The sequence below is a fragment of the Oreochromis niloticus genome, linkage group LG3, assembly GCF_001858045.2.
Source record: "Oreochromis niloticus isolate F11D_XX linkage group LG3, O_niloticus_UMD_NMBU, whole genome shotgun sequence".
NCBI classification, from domain to species: Eukaryota; Metazoa; Chordata; class Actinopteri; order Cichliformes; family Cichlidae; genus Oreochromis; species Oreochromis niloticus.
In genome coordinates, this window is record NC_031967.2 from 42,379,879 (window position 1) to 42,392,447 (window position 12,569).

Here is a 12,569-nt window from a genome sequence, read left to right on the forward strand (position 1 = left end):
ACATGTGGGGGCTTTGATTTGCATATGAACTCAGAAATATCAGATAAATCAGGAAGCTGAAAGGTGGAAAAGGGCTCAAAATGGAGAAAAGGTTCTGGAGAGGGGATAGACACAACATTAGAACTGAGTTGCTGGTTAATGTTATTAATTTTTGTAGTGACGAACTGCATCAAGGAGTTACAGGTTTCAGAAGAACACAAGTGTGGCGATAAAGTGTTGGGGGGGTTGAAGAAGTTTGGTGAGAACCGAAAACAGAATCCTTGTGTTACCCTCATAAGAACTGATAATACCAGAGCAGAAGCTTTCTTTGGCCTTGTTGATGGAATCTTTATACTGGAGATTTTTTATATCTATGCTCTAGCTGCTGAGGTTTGGCCTTCAATGCTCAGAGGTCAGAGGTAAACCATGGAGCAGAACGAGCGACGGAAACAGAGTGAGTTTTTACAGAAGCCAGAGAATCAAGGACATTGAGTAAACAATTATTATAATATAACAACAAATCATCAGGGGTAGAATAGAAGTCCGGAGTCTGAATATTATCCAATCTGGTAGTAAGAATGTCCATATCAATGTTCCTGATGTTGTGGAACGAGAAGAGACGGGTTGGTTTGGTAGAAGAGCAGCAGAGAGTGAGGTTAAATGAAAGTAGGAAATGGTCAGTTATGGGGATTTTAGACCAGAACAGCAGATCAAGTCCAATGTGTGTCCTTTGGAGTGAGTGGAAAAGCTGATAAACTGTTTGAATTTAAAGCCCTGGAGACAGGAGGGAAAGTCTCTGGTGAGCAGAAGGTTATTATTATCCATATGAATGTTGAAATCTCCCATTAAGATAACATACGGGGAGAGAGATGAAAAGTGGGTTAGTAAGTTAGCAAAATCACTGAGGAAGACATAAGTAGGTTTGGGGAGGCGGTATACAGTAGCTATGATGGTGGGAATAGGTCCAGTCAGACCAAATTCAGACCAAACACATGGGTCAGTCACAGGAGTAAAAATAGGAGAGTAATTTCCTAGCATGTCCAAAAGAAAGTGACTGTAGTCATTCTCAGAGAGATTGTTAAAAGTTTGAAAATAGTTGCTGTCTAATTTATAAATGGAGATAGATTGCCAACTGAATGACACTTTGCTGACCATCTATTTGAATTCTTGTTATATTCCTATACAGCAACATATGTGATTTTTTGATGTGTTAGCAAAGTTAATTGATAGATAATGCAAGTATTTGCTAAAATGACCACAAAAGGGGCGATCGTGGCTCAAGAGTTGGCAGTTCGTCTTGGAATCGTAAGGTTGCCGGTTCGAGCCCCGGCTCCGACAGTCTCGGTCGTTGTGTCCTCGGGCAAGACACTTGGTCAGAGGGCCCGGTGGCGCCAGTGTCCGGCAGCCTCGCCTCTGTCAGTGTGGCTGTGGCTACAATGTAGCCTGCTATCACCAGTGGGTGGATGACTGAATGCAGTGTAAAGCACTTTGGGGTCCATAGGGACTAAGTAAAGTGCTATACAAATACAGGCCATTTACCTTTTTTTTTTTTTTTTACCAACTGTAGGCAGATATCAGACTGACAGCAGATTTTATCGACAGCTTAATAATCTAATTTTCCAGCAAAAACAAAAAACAACTCAAGAGAGAGAACTTTACCTTATAGTGCACAAAACAGATACTGACAACATTTAAATTTCAGGACATAATTTGCGGCTGGAAAAAAATGTGATAAACAGCAATATGCTCCTCATATTGCAAAATGTTAAAAACTAATAGCAATAATATAGTATTGTGAGTGAAATATTGTGATGATTGCAATTTCCAGTCATCAATATAAATCAATTCATTATTATGGCTGATAGTGTGAGGTTAAGTTATACTGGTATTTATATTCAGCATACTTTAAATGTCTCAGCAGTCTTGTGATCAGCAAACAAAATAATAATTATTATTATTTTAAAGAAATCAAAATCTGCACATATTTCAAAGCTTCAAAGTGAGTTCTTCATACATGATACCTGACAAACATTGACACACATTTCACTTAACATTAAGCCACTGTGCTTGAATAACATGAATTGTACAAATGCCAGCACTGTTAAAATAGAGCATGGAAAGGACCAGTGTGGATCTAACTTGTTACATTTTTGTAGTCAAAGTATTTTACTGAATATATTTTAATGTATTGATTCTAATGATTTCAACTTTATTTCATTTCCACTATATTTGTCTTGTATATATTGCAATTTGCACTCTCTAGTGGTGGAAAGATAAAGCTCCATAGAGCATTGAAGCTTTTTATCTATTTGCTGCATTCATGGACTGAAGCTTTACGATGCTTTATTTGCTCTTTTGTGCCATCAAGTGGACAATAAATGTAAAACAGGCAGAGTGATTATAACGACACTGTGTGAGGCTTAGGAATGAATAAATGAATGAATAATGTTTGTGATGCCAGTATATAAATTGTGAACTTTGTGTGTCTACATGGTACAATGGAGGGTTCAAAAGGAAAAGTGAAACCAAAATAGCGGGAAGGTTTTGTGTTACTAGGGACATAATGTAACACATAAAATAAGAGCAGCATTTTAATCATTTCAAGCAACAAAAGTTTATACAATTTGGAATTTACGTTTTTCTGTCCTTTCTAATACTCTAGATGTTTCTCTAGTCTTCCAGTGTTTGGTTGACCCAGGTATGTTTGAACCTCCACTGTTGTGTCCACAGTGACATTTTGGATCCTTATCTGCAGGTCTGTGGTATTCAAATGATGGGACAGTTTTCTACCCAAGACACACTGACTGTAAGTGACAAAATACAATTACATTATTAGAATACATTAATTTACCTTGAGTCACAAGGCTGACAAGTCTGTGTGTGTGTGTGTGTGTGTGTGTGTGTGTGTGTGTGAGAGAGAGAGAGAGAGTGAGGGTGAGAGTGAGAGTGAGAGGTATCAGGAAGTGAAATAAGAACAGAAGTCGATGGCGGGAGAAAGAGCGGGAGTGAAAAAAAGTTCAACAAGAGGCGAAAACACACACACACACAATTGATCACTTCTTCAGCTTTTCAGCTTGCCTGGAAGTCCGATGATACTGCGTTTTGTAAATTAAAAGTACTTATGAACTTCAACGGGTAACAAACTGAGGAGCAGTCAGGCTCCAGCTTCTGTTTCTACCTGTTCATGTTTCTACAGTAGAATCACAGTGGAAAGTAACAAGCTGTACAATGAACACATTGTGTGATGTTAAACTAAACTCAGTTACCTTTAACACAGTGACCATAGCTTTCTCATTGAATTCCTTATGTCTGTCCTCTATCACAGCTTTCAAAGCCTGAAGGGAAGATGTGAGAACTTTTGGAATGGTAAATATGGACAAATGGGGGGAAATGCTTCATGTGCTCACATATGCAGTTGCTTTGTGGAACAACATCCTGACAGTAGCTCAGTTGCTTACCTTCTTTAAATTTATTATTATTATTATTATTATTTTACCATACAAAGAATTTGTGGGACAATTCAAAATATCCATAAAACCAAAAGGATCTGCTGTAGTTTTAGATGCTGTACCAAAAAGTGTCCTCATACTGTTACCAAACTCTGTTGTTGGTGCTGTTGAAAAGAGAAATGTCACTGTCTCTCCTTCTAAACACTCCTGCTCTTCCTTGTTTAATGATATACGTGGGCAAATCTTTGCTGTTCTTAGGCGAGTAGAAAAGGTCACGTGAACACACACACACACACACACACACACACACACACACACACACAACAGCAGAGCAGAAGAGGAGGGGGGAGGGTCCACGAGAGGTTTGACCGGCAGGTCTGCGAAGGGACCGGAAACAGCAGACGGACGTGACGTTTCAGGAAGCGAAATAAGAACTGAAGTCGATGGCTGGAGAGAAGAGCGGGAGTGAAAGAAAGATCAAACAAGAGGCGAAAATTAAAAAAAAAACAAAAAGAAAAACAGAGTGAAAGTAAAGCTGTGATGTGGATTAAACGGACAGTGAGCGCAGTGTAACCGTGACAACGAGACACAAGGACGGATTTAAATCGAGGATAAAAAGCTGTCTCCAGAAGAAAAAGTCTTCGGCTCGGTGAGTGGAACCAGATTCAGCTACAACAGCGATAAATAAGCATGTATGGAGGTTAAGAGTGCTAAAATACTGAGACACGGCTCTCCGATGAGTGTTTGTAGGGATGTGGTTCAGTAAGGTAAAGACACACGACTGAGTCTAGTAAATGGAAAGGAGGTGCAGTTTGGGCAAAGTGTTCAAGCAGTAGGTAGAATGACAATAAATGTGGTGGAAAAAGTGACAAGATGGTGATAAAGGAAGATGTTCTGAATGTGAGCAACAAATAATTCATATTCACATTCATGATTATGGCTGAAGTGATAAAGAGCTCAGCATAGACAGGAAAACATGACAAAAAATAACATCATTCTGAAATCAGCTCATTGTTATTAATATTTTATTTATTTATTTATTTATTTTTAGAAAGAGGGGCAATACATATTAATGAACATTTTAATAAATGTAAATATGCCAGATTATAGCCTTGGGCTAATTTCCATCTGCATCTGCATCTGCATTTTTACTTCAGCTGGGATAATTAATGGATGAAGGAAATGTTACTGCAGTCACAGAAGGTGGAAATAAGTTCCACTGAATTACAACAAGTAAATATAGGAAAATAAGATATGTGTTACTATATAAACTATGGGACAGATTTATGAAGCAGGACAGATTATTGTGACACAGCAGTTGCAGTGAGATTTAGAAACATTGTACTGTAATTTATTTAGAAACGTGAAGCCAGTTCACTTGAGTAAAGAACAGCTCAAAAACCAACCGATCTGATGAGGGAAAGAGTGATGGCCTACTAGCTAAATCAAGATGTGACCCTGTGAGGGACTTCCCTAAACCTGCAGTCCAGCAGTTCATCTAAACAAAAGGCACCTAGACTAAAACAGATGTACTTGTGTTTGCTATACCATAAAACAATAAAAGAAGGTACAAGCTCTTCTTGTGACTCCAGGATCTGAGTGTGAATGTCAGAACACTCTGGAAGGCACACAGTCTTTGCAGACTACTAAGGATCACACATCCTATCACTACACAATCGATTATACACTTCTAAGCATATATGACAATCAACAATATAAACCTGACAGATGTGAATGGAGAGATGTTAGAGAAATTCCTACATGATAATGGTAAATGGCCTGTATTTGTGAGAGACACAAACTAAAGTATTGATCCTTTCACGTTAGTGTGGGTCTTATACCAATATGTCTGTATCATTTGTATCGATCTGCCCAGCCACAGTTGAAGCAGCAATGAGTTCAGTTCAGTATCTGAGAGAGTTCATCAAGGAGAGACTAACTGCTGTTTGTGAAGAAATCTTCTCAGAGGTTCAAAAAACCATCGTCCAGTATGAGGAGGAGATCAACCGTCAGCACAGACTGCTGGATATCAGCCGGAAACCCGACATAAACTCACACATCACAGGTATGGACATGTTTTTAACTCTGTGCTGTTCAAGCTCAGATTCTTCAGTGTTTGGTTTATTGGTGATAAATCTGAAAGTTTATCAGGTTCCCCAGGATTTCTCTAGAAGATGTTAAACTGGGTATTTATCAGTGCTGTGGGTCAGTGTCCAGTGATGGTCACTTATAGATTAGGTGTTCTGCTGTTTCGAATAACACTACCCTCAGTCGTGGTGGGAATATCCAGAATAATTTTAAACAAGTTTATATCATTGCACAAAACCAGATTACAATAAATGATTAAATATGTTGACTGAAGTTTATTCTGCAGTTAAATTTAATGAAAGCTCCTTTTTTGATTGACATATTTTGATTCATTTATTTAAAGTGTTTGTCGAACAGATTCCACTGTTGAGTTCATCAAGCATCAGTGTTCCTCTCCAAGCACTGAGACTGTGCAGTAAAGAGAAGGGTAGATCTCAGATATACAATACACATTTAACAAGTTGTTATCAGACTTCTCTGAAGTGGAAATAATTCTTTATTTAAAGGTACATTCAGTCATCTTTTCAATTTATTTAATAAGAAAAAAGAACATTGTTCTCATTCACATTTATTAGTGTCTTCTAACAAACTGATTCAATGTAATGAACTTAGAATTAATCCATTAGAAATAGGAGCATTTGTTGGTTTGTGGAATGTTACCCACTAGAGCGATATGACCAAAAATATTTATCACGATATACATTTGAAAATTTGCGATAACGATATAACTGATGATATAATTGACACTAGACAAAATACTTTACAACTCCACAACTTTATTAGTGCAACAAACCTCCATCAATGTATTTTCACTTAAACAAGCAGCTGTTTTTTTAAGTGCATTAAAGTTATATAAAAATGTAACAGTGCAAATGCAAATTCCTTGCTGACAGTTTAACTAAAAGACATTTCCAGTGGAAATTAGCCGACATATCCTCAGCATAACCATGTATAATATCCACAAAACGTAAAAAGAGGTTATACACACACAACATGGTAATATTATGTTGAAGCACAGAACGTATCACTCCGCGAGGCTCCTGCCTACGATAGCCGTAATGCTCCGACAATCCATCAAGTAGTCCGGTTCGTAGCTTAGCAAAGTTGTACTAAAACTTGACAGATTTTCGAGCGCCGTGTACATAAAATCGTTTCGAGGTCAGTAAACACAACCAGAGCTCATACATAAGGCACACGGGATTATAAGGGGCGCTGTTGATTTTCAGAAAAATCAAAGGATTGATTTTAAGTGTGCCGTATGTTCCAAAAAACACGGTAACAACGACGGTCCTCTAGCATGCGCTACCAAAAATAGTGCTTTGTTGTGTTTTTGACAGACGAAAGCTAAACCAGTTCCACAGCACTGAAGTTGCAGCATTTCTACAAACCAATTCTGGTTCATCCGTTTCATTCAACGATTTGCTTTCGCGGCCATGCTTTTTCCGCCGTGTGCGTACGAAAACAAAGGCATTGCGCATGCGTGTTTTACTCATATTCTATTTCATGTTTTTTATCTTTGCCCAGCATTATACTGGTATTACCGTGAACGGTATGATATGGCCCAGCCTTATTACCCACTATCTTGAATACACTGGCTGAGACGGTCATTCCTGTGTTTCGGTAGATTCACAGCCCTTTTCTTAATATAACTGCTTTAAACAAATTCCCTTTCGGGGGGGTTTGTCATGAAGGATATCTGGTGTAAAATCTTCACCAAATGTGGATAATTAAGAATTTGACCTCCGTACTGGATCGATCAGCGCCCAAGTTAGCCTTGGGTCCTTTTGGCCAACAAGGTGCTGGTGGAAACAGTGTTACTGTTGGCCAGAGACAGAAGAATCAGAGAGGGGGATGACATGTTAGGCATCAGTAAGAGAGTAGGAAAGGCCACAGAGGAGGTTCATGGCTGTGGTGAAGGAGGACATGCAAAGAGTTAGTGTGAAAGAGGAGCGTGCTAGAGATAGTGTGATGGAGGCAGATGATCTCCTGTGGAGGCCCCTAAAGGGGGCAACCTTTTAGGATGGCTGCCAAACGCACAAAGTGCTTTTTAAAAATAGTGTTTTCTGTTATTGTTCATCACATTAATGACCTTTTTATTGTGTTTCCTTTCTCCTCAAGACCTCCCACAACAACATGTCTGTACGGAAGAGAAGGGTCTGGATGAGCAGCAGGTCTGTAACCAGGAGAGGAATTCCAGTCTGGACCAGGAGGACCCAGAGCCTCAGACCCAGATTAAAGAGGAACAGGAGGAACTCTGCAGCAGTCAGGAGGGAGAGCAGCTTGGACTGAAGCAGGAGGCTGAAGGCATTATCGTCTGGACTGATGAAGAGCGACTCACCCTGCTGGAGACCATCTGGAAACCAGAGTTAAAGTTGGATAGAATAGGTATGTAAAATTATTATTGCTATCATATTATTAAAATGAATATGACTCATGTAGGATCCTAATCAGAGATTAAGGAAGAATTAAAAGTCCAATCAGCATGAATGCATCTCTTTTCTCTTAACATGTAACATTAAACCTTCACTTGGTATAAGTCAAAGAAACTGACTTGAAGTCTGAAACCTAACGAAGCTGTTAGCTCAATGATGTTTTATTACCTTAAAGGGTTGTTGGTTGTTTTCTAAATACAGTATTTCCTCGATTATCAGGAGGGTTGCGGTCTGGGACCCACCACATTAGGTACCAATCAGTGAAATGGAAACCATATCTTTTCTAAAATTATTTTTTAGATGTTTTAAGCCATAATAACCCTCCCTACACTCTTTTAAACCCTTTGTATAATCTTAAAACATCTGTATGTGTGTACAGTACCGTATCCTATATGTTGGAGCTATTTGTTCTTTATTTTTTCATTTTGAAATTTGTTAAAGTTTGTTGTTAGTTTACTTGTATTTTGGGGTTTATTTACAAGTTTTATTTGTAGGTTAATATTTGTTTCAATGTTTGGTTTGGTTTTGGTGTTTACCTTGTTAAGTCAGTCAATTAAGAGCTGTAGGCCCATTTTTTGTATAAATATAGAGACTGGTATTGGACCAGCATGCACTGGCCTATGTTTTTTTACCAGAGCAGGCGAAGCAGCAGGAAGTAACAAAAAATGAATCTTGTTATTGCCAAACTGGATGAATAAGCCATAAAAACGCAACTTTCAAGTATGGATAGTGGACTGCTTTTGCTTGCGTACAAAATATTATCTCAGTGCAGTAGTAGCTTGTGGATTTGTAATTGTGGGATGTTTGGTTTGTCAAACAAAAGGAATTGCCTCTACACTATATTTTAAAATACTCTGCACATATTTTATACTGTAGACAATAGCCCAGCAACCAGACCCTGAACTTCAACAGATAACAAACTGATGAGCAGTCAGGCTGAAGCCTCCATTTCTACCTGTTCATGTTTATAAAGTAAAATTACTATGACGACCACTTTAAAGCCTCTTTCTGTTGGTTTTCATTTTTAATTTGTGTTTTCGGCTTTGTGTTCATATCTTAATACTAAGAGAAAGATCATATGTGTGTCCTTATTAGGATAGGGATTTGTGTTGGTGTGTAGCTAATTAGTAGAAAATGGATTTCAGATCATTTTCACAGAGAAATGTGAAAGTAATGAGAATATTCTGAGTTTAGAAAATATTTTCACCGTTTTTCTATCATTTTTCTCCATTTGTCTCTTCAGACCCCACACAGCAGCAGGTCTGTGACCAGGATGACCCAGAGCCTCTACACATTAAACAGGAACAGGAGGAACTCTGCAGCAGTCAGGAGGGAGAGCAGCTCGGACTGAAGCAGGAGACTGAACAAAATCTAAACAATGAGCAGCTCCTTTCTCACAGCTCTCCTGAAGCAGAGAGCCAAGAAGATAAAACAGGTCACAATCAGAGAGTAGACAACACTCCTGCATCAGACAGTCAGAGTCAAACTGAAACAAAGACAAATGTTCTAAAATGTGACAGCTGTGGAAAAACTTTCAACTCTGAATCCGATCTGACTTCACATCGGAGAGTTCACACAGGTTTTAAATCACGTTGTTGTTGTTGGACCTGTAGGACAAAATTCTGTCAGTTCTTGAAACTTCACACAGGTAAGAAATCACATCCTTGTAGCACCTGTGGGAAGGAATTCATTTCGAAGTCAGCACTGGAAGCTCACATAAGAACTCACACTGGTGAGAAGCCGTATTCTTGCGGCATCTGTGGGAAAAGATTCAGTCAGAAATCAGTACTGAAAAATCATACAAGAATTCACACAGGTGAGAAGCCGTATTCTTGTAGTACCTGTAAAAAAACATTCGGTCGGAAATCGACACTGAGATCTCACGTAAGAACCCACACAGGTGAGAAGCCGTATTCTTGTAGTACCTGTGGAAAGAAATTCAATTCGAGCACACACTTAAGGAGACACATAAGACAAATTCATACTGCTTCAAATATTCATGCTTCCAAAGTGTGAGACAGCTTTGAGTCGTAGCAGTGTGTGGGTGGTAGAGCTCACTAACCAGAAGTCAAATCGCTGCACTGATTTAAATAAATGTAGAAACTGATGTTTTGACTCTTACAATCTTTTCACATTTGTGACCTTTATCTGGTCAGTCCTTGAGCATGGGTGTATAGTTTTATGTTTTATGATAAGTGTGGTTTGGATGATCCTGTGGCTGGACTCCAGAGTTGGATCCATTTGGCAGCGACTGTAGTTGTAATGGCTCTGCTAACGTATCCAGAATTGAAGACGTGTTCCAGTCTTTTGTTCGAGACTGAAATAAATATGTGTGTTGAGGAAAAAGTCTGGGTGTTTTGTTTTTTCTCTTTTTTTTAAACAAAACAGTCTTAGAGAAACTATTTGTACACAGAATGTGCTCGTTTTTATTGAAAATGTAACCACTAGGTGGCAGTGTTTCATGAGACAGAGTTAGTGTAGCTGCCCCTACAGTAAGAAAGAAGGAAATCCCTGTTCTTATTTGAGCTAGTTGCTAGAAGTTGCTAAATGTCATTGACTTTCTGTGGTTTCTGGTTGTTAGTGATTAGCAAAATTAGGCTTCATGAAACCAGCTCCACAGGGACACCTGCTGGCCAATTTTGTTATTGCTACATGTTGTAAATGCTGTTCTGTAAAACAGTGATTCAGACAAGCCCAGCACAATTTTAAACAAAGTTCCTTACTACACCAGGCGATCAGTAATTACGATCAACACAATTCTGAGGAATACTCATACAATCAAATAAAATATTGAGACTGTTAAAGAAAACAAGCTCAACTGTTGTCAGGAAAATTCTCCATCTGTTAACAAGACTGACTGAGACGTGTTACTGTAAAACCACACAGGGTTTCAACTGTTTTTGGATTCACTTGGGTTTGGTTTTTGCTCACAACCCACAAAGTTTGGTTGACATTTATCATTTCTAGTTCTACAACATCATCATCAGTTCTACACACTCTCAGCCAAAGGTAAACGCTGGCATAGCATTAGGTTCTAGTTTAAATTAATTAAAAAACATATATTGAAATGGAAAAAAAGACTAAATATGCTCTCCTATATAAAAAAGTAACGTTTGTTATATTTTCATGAGCTTATTCTGACCAATCATAAAAGTCCATTTCACATACATTTTAAAATAATTCTCTGTCGACAAGCGTCTGTCATCATCTATATGACAGAAATCACAGAATACGATTATTTATTTAATTACACTTTAGTGATTCTAGTGTTTAAGAAACTACATTTGTCTGCGCAAAGTAAGAGAGACAGTTTTCTTTTGCACATGCTCGTGTAATATTCATGTCATTTTACAGAGTAATGCAAAAGTAATCAGTGTTGGGAAGGTTACTTTTAAAATGTATTTCACTACAGAATACTGAATACATGCCCCAAAATGTATTTTGTTACATTACTCTGAATAACGTAGCGGAATACTTTGGATTACTTAATATATTATCATGCTTTTTACAACTACATGAATGTACTCTTGCTGTGTGATTTTTTTTTTTTTTTTAATGATTTTTTTTTTACTATTACTGAAGGTTACTCGTTATACCAATACCAACTAGATTTTTAAATCTTAATATAAAATGAGTAACAGTAGGTTGACATTAGGTAAGGCTGCACTTTTTGCAGCGATCTCGAATACAAAACTATTCCACGCGTATATGAAACAGGTCCGCGGCTCCGAACCATAGTAAAGGGACCTCTGACTAATATGTCGGCTTCCTTGTCGGGCCGAAAACTATCTTTACTTTGTTGTCTGGGTCAACTTTGCGCAGCGAGACAGAGAGAAGCGTTGAAAGGCTGCTCCAAAAGAACTTATTGTTTTGAGAAAAAAAAAAACACGAACACAGTGTACAGTCGAATCTTAATAGCTTACTTACAACTGGGCTCGTCAGGCACTCTTCTTGGCTGCAGTGGTTATTATTATATTTACATGCTTCCAGCTCCCGTTTTTGCTCGGTGAGAACTCGTACTTTTCCACTCTCCTTTTTCTCCCTCCCTCACGCTCACAGACACATAACGGGTATGGCAATCCATTCTCCCTCAGCATGGACTACACTGCCCATGAGGCCAGATTCTTTAGAGCTATGCCTGTAACACTCTGCCTATTGCCTTCAAAAATTAAAAATTAAAATTAATTTTTTTTTGAATAATAATTTGTAAAAATATTTCATCACGTCATTATGAGGGCCGCAAGTAGAGGTGACATGAGCCGTGAGATTGAGACACAGGCATTACAGCCTCTTAATGCGTGTTTTGTTTGGGTTTCCACCACCATGGAATTACCAAAAATAGAGAGGGTATAGACTAACATATGAAACAGGAAAAGACCCTGTGTACTCCATTTATTTCAACAAAGTAACTGTATTCTGAATACCACCTTTTAAAACGGTAACTGTAACAGAATACAGTTACTCATATTCTGTATTTTAAATACGTAACACTGGTACATGTATTCCATTACTGCCCAACACTGAAAGTAATGTAATGAGAAGTGTAACAAATTACTTTCTCCTGGGAGTAGTTAAGTAATGTACTGCCTTACTTGTAAGAAAGATGTTCTGTGTAATATTT

At 38.2% G+C, this 12,569-nt stretch overlaps 2 protein-coding genes across 2 annotated transcripts in view; both read left to right on the forward strand.

Annotated features, from left to right (window-relative positions):
* Nucleotides 1-12,569, forward strand: part of LOC100695786 (zinc finger protein 239) — a 630,955-nt gene that overhangs the window by 139,344 nt on the left and 479,042 nt on the right. The window lies entirely within an intron of this gene.
* Nucleotides 3,782-10,294, forward strand: LOC109203669 (zinc finger protein 77). The gene is made up of 4 exons (XM_019363402.2): nucleotides 3,782-4,077; nucleotides 5,305-5,493; nucleotides 7,635-7,901; nucleotides 9,192-10,294. Exons 2-4 carry the CDS (start codon nucleotides 5,322-5,324, stop codon nucleotides 9,962-9,964), a joined length of 1,212 nt encoding a protein of 403 aa, XP_019218947.1. The 5' UTR covers nucleotides 3,782-4,077; nucleotides 5,305-5,321; the 3' UTR covers nucleotides 9,965-10,294.

Bases quoted from the DNA above. Each gene is read 5' to 3' on its own strand.
- LOC109203669 (XM_019363402.2), top strand. From the start codon at position 5,322: ATGAGTTCAGTTCAGTATCTGAGAGAGTTCATCAAGGAGAGACTAACT. The intron at 5,494-7,634 runs GTATGGACATGT...TTTCTCCTCAAG, and splicing joins CATAAACTCACACATCACAG to ACCTCCCACAACAACATGTC. The intron at 7,902-9,191 runs GTATGTAAAATT...TTGTCTCTTCAG, and splicing joins GTTAAAGTTGGATAGAATAG to ACCCCACACAGCAGCAGGTC.